The sequence below is a fragment of the Rhododendron vialii genome, chromosome 5a (genome assembly GCF_030253575.1).
Source record: "Rhododendron vialii isolate Sample 1 chromosome 5a, ASM3025357v1".
Classification (NCBI taxonomy): Eukaryota; Viridiplantae; Streptophyta; class Magnoliopsida; order Ericales; family Ericaceae; genus Rhododendron; species Rhododendron vialii.
Genome location: NC_080561.1, coordinates 33330129 through 33338086, shown reverse-complemented (window position 1 = coordinate 33338086; position 7958 = coordinate 33330129). Strand labels below are relative to the sequence as shown.

The 7958-nt window shown below is 35.1% G+C and overlaps 1 protein-coding gene across 2 annotated transcripts; it reads right to left on the bottom strand.

The window, feature by feature from the left end:
* Nucleotides 1-1418: 1418 nt before the first annotated feature.
* LOC131327255 (auxin efflux carrier component 5) lies at nucleotides 1419-7215 on the bottom strand. Of its 2 annotated transcripts, XM_058360315.1 has the most exons (6): nucleotides 6425-7215; nucleotides 6062-6147; nucleotides 4018-4175; nucleotides 3113-3189; nucleotides 2878-2955; nucleotides 1419-1435 (listed from the first exon to the last, which is right to left on the bottom strand). In XM_058360315.1, exons 1-5 carry the CDS (start codon nucleotides 7126-7128, stop codon nucleotides 2883-2885), a joined length of 1098 nt encoding a protein of 365 aa, XP_058216298.1. In that variant the 5' UTR covers nucleotides 7129-7215; the 3' UTR covers nucleotides 1419-1435; nucleotides 2878-2882. The 2 variants fall into 2 exon arrangements, with proteins under 2 accessions (XP_058216298.1, XP_058216297.1); XM_058360314.1 differs by lacking the exon at nucleotides 1419-1435 and having other exon boundaries at nucleotides 2698-2955.
* Nucleotides 7216-7958: the final 743 nt, after the last annotated feature.

Here is a 7958-nt window from a genome sequence, read left to right as displayed (position 1 = left end):
TAAAACAACTCGAGGTTATGTGTTAGTCATCCAGGCATAAAGTCTTGTAACTTTTGGGTACATTGGCTCAGACTTCACGTCAAATAAGGAGTCCATAAAATCTTCGTCAGGATATGTATTTTACTTCTGGAGGCAGAAGTATAAGTTGGAGTAGTATCAAGCAATCTTCTATTATTGGTTCCACCATGGAGGCCAATAATGTGGCGGCCTTAGAAGCAACCAAAGAGGTTGTTTTCCTCATAAACGTAATGACAGATCTAGAAGTTGTACCTTTGTTAAAGTGGGCTATTACCTTTCTACGATAGTAGTGGTACGATTGCAAGTTCGAAGGAACAATGTAGCCAAGACTGCAACACAGAAATATGGCCGACCCTTACACGAAGAACTTACCGGCGAAGACGTTTGATAGTCACGTAGAGGGAATCGGAGTGAGATGCATGACAAAATCGCTTGGCGTCTAAGTAGGAGTCCATTAGAAAATTATGCTTTTTATGTAATGAAACTTGGTATTTTTTTTTTTTTATAAGTTGTTACTGGAAATAGTTATTTCAGTTTTAATGCGAATCATTATGGTCAATGTTTCCATCAAATTATCCATTGGATATTAGACATGTACTATATCTTTTGTTCTGCACAGTACATGATCCCGTGTATTGAGTTCGACTTGACATACAAAAGATCATACCCTTGGTTCTGCACAGTACTATCGTTAGGACTGCATGACAATCTAGGTTTGTATTGACTACGCAAAGGGGTATGAAATGAGCTAAGTGGAATAGCTTAAGGAATTATCAAGATGTCGTTTGAATAATAATGTTAAGTAGTTTATTTGATTGATGTCGCAATTGTAATTTAATGCGAGAAAATACGCAAGTATTAAATAATGTGGCGTTCGAAATGTAATTTTGGGATTAGAATGGAAGTACATTGATAATTCTTTTGTGATATGAATTATTCCCACTAAAGAATTTTAATTCATGGGATTCGGAATACTAATTATTCATGTTGAATTAGGCTTTCCTAATCTCATTAGCCGACCCATATTATTTACTCCCTCCGTTCCAATTTGTTGATCCTCTTTGGGAGTGTGTTATTTTTCAATTGATTATATTTTACAATCTATAATTTTTTAGATGATTTTAAAAACTTTGTTTAAAAGAGCTCATTGAGATTTATTAAATAAGATCTATATTTGATATAAAAAATACAGAGTATTACTCTCTCCGTCCCAAATTTTTTGTTCGGTCCGCAAAACGGAGTTTTAAAATAATACAATTTTTGCAAGAAAAAATCAAAAGTTTTTCAACAACTTATTAGATATCAATGAGTATTTTTAATTTGTGAAAAAAGTTTGAATTTTTTTTTGAAAAAATTGTATTATTTTTAACACTTCGTTTTGTGGACCGGACAAAGAATTTGGGACGGAGGGAGTATAAATTAAGAGATATAGTCAATTTTTTGAGACTTCCAAAAAAGGAAAGATGATCAACAATTTGGGACGGAGGAAGTAACTCATGATGGTTCCTGCCACGGCCTATATATACGCGTTTTACGTTCTCTAGTAATAAGTCAGAACAACTCGTAGACACCATATGTAATTTTGGATTCGGAGAACAAAATAAAGTTTACAACTACAACCAAACGTTTACACACATTCACAATAGAAGTGCGTCCCACACATACTACAATGTAGTCCGCAAAAACGAGAACTTAAAAACAATGTTTAAGAAAAAAATGAACTTTTTTCATAAGTTAAAAGAACTCATGGCTATCTAGTAAATTTTACAACTACAACCAAACGTTTACACATACACACACTCACAATAGAGATGGGCCCTACACACACTACACTGTAGTCCGAAAAAACGAGAACTTAAAAACAATGCATTTCTTTTAAGAGAAAATTGAACTTTTTTCACAAGTTAAAAAAACTTATGGCTATCTAGTAAATTATTGGATTTTTTTGAATTTTTCTTGCAAAAATTGTATTTTATGTCTTCGTTTTGCGAACCAAACAAATACGGTAGAAGATAGCGAGGTGGACTTTAAGTTCGATCTGTTCATGTGGGGTGTCGTGTTTTTCAGTGCACTCTTTGTTCTAAATTCACATTGTCATATGCCCTATAAAAAGCTAATCTTTACCCTGCTCATTTTTATTTTCGTTCACGTTACCCTTTTACCATTTACATTCCTTCTTTTGTTTTTTTTTTGTCTCTATCCATTCGAATTTTATTACATTGTCCTTTTTCAATACACTTTTTCATACATCCAAGGGTAAAATTCAAATGGATAAAGACAAAAAAAAAAGGAGTGTGAATTGTAAAAAGAAAAATGTGAAAATCATTTTCCTTCCTTGGATGTGGTACCTCGTTCTTGACAAGAATACCATTGAGGATCCGTACATGTTTGTTGCATGGTAGTGAACTCAAAAGTTAGCAACAAAACTAGTACTCCCTCGGTCAATTTTTTTAAGTGTCAAACTTCATAACTCCAACTTACTATAGAGACCTTATCATTATACTTTTCACATCAACTTTTAACTCCATTTTTCATAAGTACCCTACATGGAGACATCATTATTACCCTTCTTTCCACCAACTTTTCAAAGATGAATATATTTTTAGGGGCAAAATGGAAAAAATACATAATTTTTTTTCACTATTTTTACAAAATGAACACTTATTAAGAGACAACCCGAAATAGAATACTGGACTTTAATAATGAGAAGGTTATTATCAAAATTTTCAAGAAGTTAGGAGTAGTAATTAAGACATTCCAGAACGAGCAGAGTGGGCAATATCAATTATGGGTACCAAGATGATCCCTATAACAATAATATTTCATGTAACTCAGCTTTCTTTAAGCTTCGTAAATATTTAGGATCAATGTAGAAACTCTAAAATTGCAAAATATGCTATCAACACTGGAAGAGAGACCATCATGCCAAATATTACCCTGCCAAAAAATGAGATAAAGAATTAGTTAATAGAGTTAATTTATATATAACCATCGAAAAGCACGTATATATGTTGTATTGAATTTCGTCGCGATTTATATTTTTGAAAAAGATCGATCATTGCGTAACATTAATAGTTGTTCTTGGATAACTTACGCGGTGCTAAGCACATCAGCGTGCAATCCATATTCTTTGGCGTATATGAAAGAGGTAATGGATTGTGGTAGGGCTGCCTGCAACAAAATTTAAGAATGATATTATTAGAAGAAAAAAGAAGAAAGCGCTGCTATTCGCAGCCCTTTATTTTCTCTCATAGCCCGTTAAAAATTTTCAATTATACTCGACAGTTAGTTACCGAAATTGAGATATATTTTCAGCATTCAATTACTGAAATATAATATTTTTTTCAACAGCTATTTACTGAAAATGTATGTTCGGCAATTGTTTACCGAAAGTTGAACATATTTTCGACATGTAGTTACCGAAATATAATCTTGTTTTCAACAGCTATTTACCGAAATGTTATGTATAATTTTCAACAACCATTTACCGAAATGTAGTGAGCTATGGGAGAAAATAAAGGGCTGCGAATAGCAGCGCGCATAAAGATTTTGAAGGAGGAATATTTAAGAAAGTGAAAGAGTAAATTACAAAAACCAAACAGAGGTTTCTATAAATAACAAAATTACCCCCTCATGTTTGAAAAATTACAAAATATTCCATGTCTCATAGCAAACTACTTGCTTGTAGTGATTTAGCGGCTAGGAATTTTGATGGAATTCGTCAGACATCGTCAACTCCTAATTACAGTGGACCATACTATCCTTTTATAACTTGTGAAAGGCTGCAAATGCGTGAAAATAGCCTCTCCCAAGCTATAAAAAAAAAGTATAATAATACTCTGTAATCAGGATTTGATGATACTATAATAGCTCTTAGTTGTTCCAGACTCGTAGTAGAGGCCGTCATGTATATATCTCACGTAAGTGAGCGATTAATTAATATATACAAACCCTAGGGGGACATGCATGATATAATATGATGATATATACAAACCCTACCTGGATGATAGCAACACGTAGAACGTTGCCGTGCAGACCTACGGCAATAGCACCGATGGCCATGGCTGCTGGTCCAGCTATGAACTTCAACACCATCCCAAATGCTGTTAAACTCATCCCGCACGCTATCAATTTCTCCTGCGACGCCATAAACATTCCTATGTATGCAACAAACAAAAAGCATTCACATAAGACAGGAATCGCAGCCAATGGCGGATACAGGATTTATGCCAAGCATGAGCCTAATCCACGTGCATGTATTTTGTATCGATTATTAAAAATGTATTTTATATGTATATATAGCTACTTGGGAGGCCTAAGGAAGAGACAAGATTGCGTATATGTGCATAGCCTCCACTACAAGAAAATTTGCATTGGGTGACGACTGAAAATCGTCACAAATTGCATGTTTTTCGTCACAAATAATATAGGTGACGAAAACTAATTTGTCGACTAAAGGTTGTCGAGGATTCCTACCTGGTGACGAAATATACTTTTCGTCACCTATATTGCCTTTTGATGACGAAATATTTCGTCACCAAAAAGTGAATAATTTGTGACGAAAATTTTTTCATCACTTATTGTGCTTTTTGACGACGAAATTTTTTGTCATCAATTATTTTTTTTGGCGACGAAAAAATTCGTCACCAATGAGTCTCAACAGTGACAAAAAATTTCGTCACTAATATAAGAAATCGGTGACGAAATTTTTCGTTGCAAAAGACGTTTTCATATGGAAAAAAAATCCTTCTTTCTTGCTCCTACTGGGTTTCGAACCCAAGTCACTTAAGTTTTTCGCGCAAGCTTTGACCAACTGCACCACACAAACTTTTCAATAAATATTTGAAATATCTAATATATAACATATAAGTTTAACATGAAAATATATTTCGAATATAATGTTGAACCTTTAAACATTAAAATTAGCAATTTTGATAAACATGAAAGTTGTAGGCAATTGAGTTATTCTTCAAACCCAATTTGAATTATTTCAATCAGAATTTTTAGTAAAGAGTTATGTCCGAAATACATTTAGTGACAAAGCGCAATTCATAAATTTCGTCACGAAATGTACCCATTTGCCGACGAAATATATTTTTCGTCGCTAAAAGTGTTATAATGGTGACAAAATTATTTTTCGTCACTAAAGTTAAGCATTGGTGACGAAAAAAATATTTCGTTACTAAATTGGTTTCATTTGGTGACGAAATATATATTTTGTCACCAAATGATTATCTTTGGCGACGAAAAATAATTTTGTCACCTTTATTAAGCTTTCGGTGATGAAAAATGTATTTCGTCGCCAAATGAGAACCTTTGGTGACAAAAATATTTTTTTCGTCGTTAAACAGGTATAATTGATGATGAAATTATTTTGTCACGGAAGTTGTCAAAACAGTGACGAATTTATTTTTTCGTCGCCAAATATACTCATTTAGTGACGAAATTAAATTTCGTCGCCACTTTTTCGTCACCAATTTTCATTTTTCTTGTAGTGCTCCATGCAATTGTGTACTCGCGATCTAAAAAAGTTTGAAAAACTCAAAATTCTAGGAATCTTTTCCACACATAGAAATTTGAAGAATTTTTTTCACTCAATGGACTTGCAGGGCCGGACGTTCCATGAATTTTTTTTAAAATTAACTTGAAAAATTATCATTGTATATCAAAATATTTAGAGTTGTGTAGGGGCTCAACACCCCTTGTGTTCGCCACTAATTGCAGCAGAAAGACTTTTTTCTCTAGGAGTGGGCCATATTTGTATGTGAATAGTGGACAGTGAGACACAAACACAATATATACCTTATTAAGGAATACAATTCCACGTTGCTTGGAAATGAAACGAGTGATCACTTAATATAAAGTCGGGATCTCTCTACCTAACAGCTTAAGCTTTTAGGTTGAATATAAAGTTTCTACATAGCCCATGTATGCTAGCTCTAATATCGTCTCTCAGGATTAGCATATAAAGAGCTAAGATGAACTGAAAACAGGACAACATGAAAGTATAGTTCACATTAACAAGTATGATAGATAAGCATACCCATGCTAAACATGGCAGTTCCAGTTCCAGCTTTAGAGATGATCTGCACAGATCCTTCTATGATAGGAGGCATTTCAAGATGCCACCTAAAAGCACCCACAAAAAGAAAACAAAATCAACTTATAAGTTAGCCGAACACAACGACCTGATCATCGGTGTGCGGGATTGTCATTTTTTGGTTTAACTCTTTGCCCCGTTGGGATCCCTTATGCTTAGAATCTCTTTAATCTTTGTAATTTGTTTCCAAAGATTAATAAAAAAAATTTTGCTCTTAAAAGAAAAACGGCCAAACAAAACGACCATTTTGCTGCTTAATCACTTGGAAGAACATATATTTTGCTGCAAATTAACAAACAAAATTACCTTTTGGACAAGAAAGCCCAAGTGAGTCCAACAATGCAAGCATAAGAGTTAGGATTCATAGCAAGTTTAAGCCAAACGATCTTCATCAAACACCAGAATGCTGGCCGCCTTGTATCGCTCACTGCTACCGCATTACCATCAATACTATTCCCGTCCAAATCTTTTCCGAGTTCAATGGACAGGACGCGCGAATCTCCCACAACAGTTTCATGATCCGTTGAGTAGTCGGTCTGACTCCGTCTGATCTCCAGAACAAACAGTAGAACCGTCAACCAGATGATTGCCTGGATCACTGATGCCTGGACGACAAGGTCGACGCCCAGCTGGCCGTACATGGCCTTAATAAGAGGAACCCCCACAACCAAAGAATTGGTTAAAGTAGTCAAGGAGAAGCTTGTTATGGACCAGCAATAGCTCCCTTTGCTGCCGCACTTGGCCCACAAAGCAAGCACAGCCACTATAATCACTTTGGAGATCGCATCCCCCGCGATAAACATGTAGTTCATCTGGAACGGATCCACATGGGCCACGAACTCAAAGGCGAAGAGAGGGAGGGTGAAGTAGCAAACCAGCTGGTTTATCGCGTCGCACTGTTCGCGCGCAAATATCTTCCACCACTTGACCGACGCGTACCCCAGCATCAGCGCGACGTAGAGTGGTGTCACGGCCACCACCACATTGTACACATCTTCCCACCCTATCATTTTGTGCTCGGGCAATACGAAAACGAGAAAAAATTTGCAACTTTCTGTAGCTTCGGTTTTGAGAACTACGCAAAAAGACACAACATGTTGATCAACAGAAAGGGGCATGGCTGGGCTATTTATATGCATGCAAAGACAAGTTTGGCCCCGTTTCAGGAAGGAAAATAAGTCTTTATTTTTTAAGAAGGCAATTTTATGCTTAAAAATCATGTGCTTACGCAAATTATTTTCCTATCAATATGGATCTTGTTTTGATAGATCACATTGAGATTTTTAATACGGTGCAAAAAAAATTGAAAAATTAATTTTCATTTACATTATTTTTGAGTTTGAAAATGTGAAATAAGTACTTATTTTTTAAAAAGATGTTCTGGAACGGGGCCAAAAACCCTTTTTTTCTTTTTCTTTTTTTGGGTCTTTGGACGGAATTGATTTTTGAATGCAGTTTGCATGGAGGATGTGTAAAATTCTCTACCATGCTTCTGAAAAGTTGATACTCCCTCCCAGAGGCGGACACAGGGGTGCAAGTGGGGTCTGAGTCCCCATAAACCTCCCAATTATCGCAATATTTTTACTGGAGTATATTTTAGGTTTTGTATATAAAAATTATGAAGAAATGTCTCCTCAAAATTTTATTATTGCTATATTAGGGTGATATTTTGTTATTAATTTACGATTACATAAGATTCGGTTCCCCCATATCAAGAATCCTGTGTCCGCCATTGCAATCCCTTCGTCTCAAATTGTTGGACCCTTACGAAAAGACGTGCAATTTTGAGACCAAAAAATAAAATACTTCCGTGCATCATTTTTTAAATTTCTTTGCACCA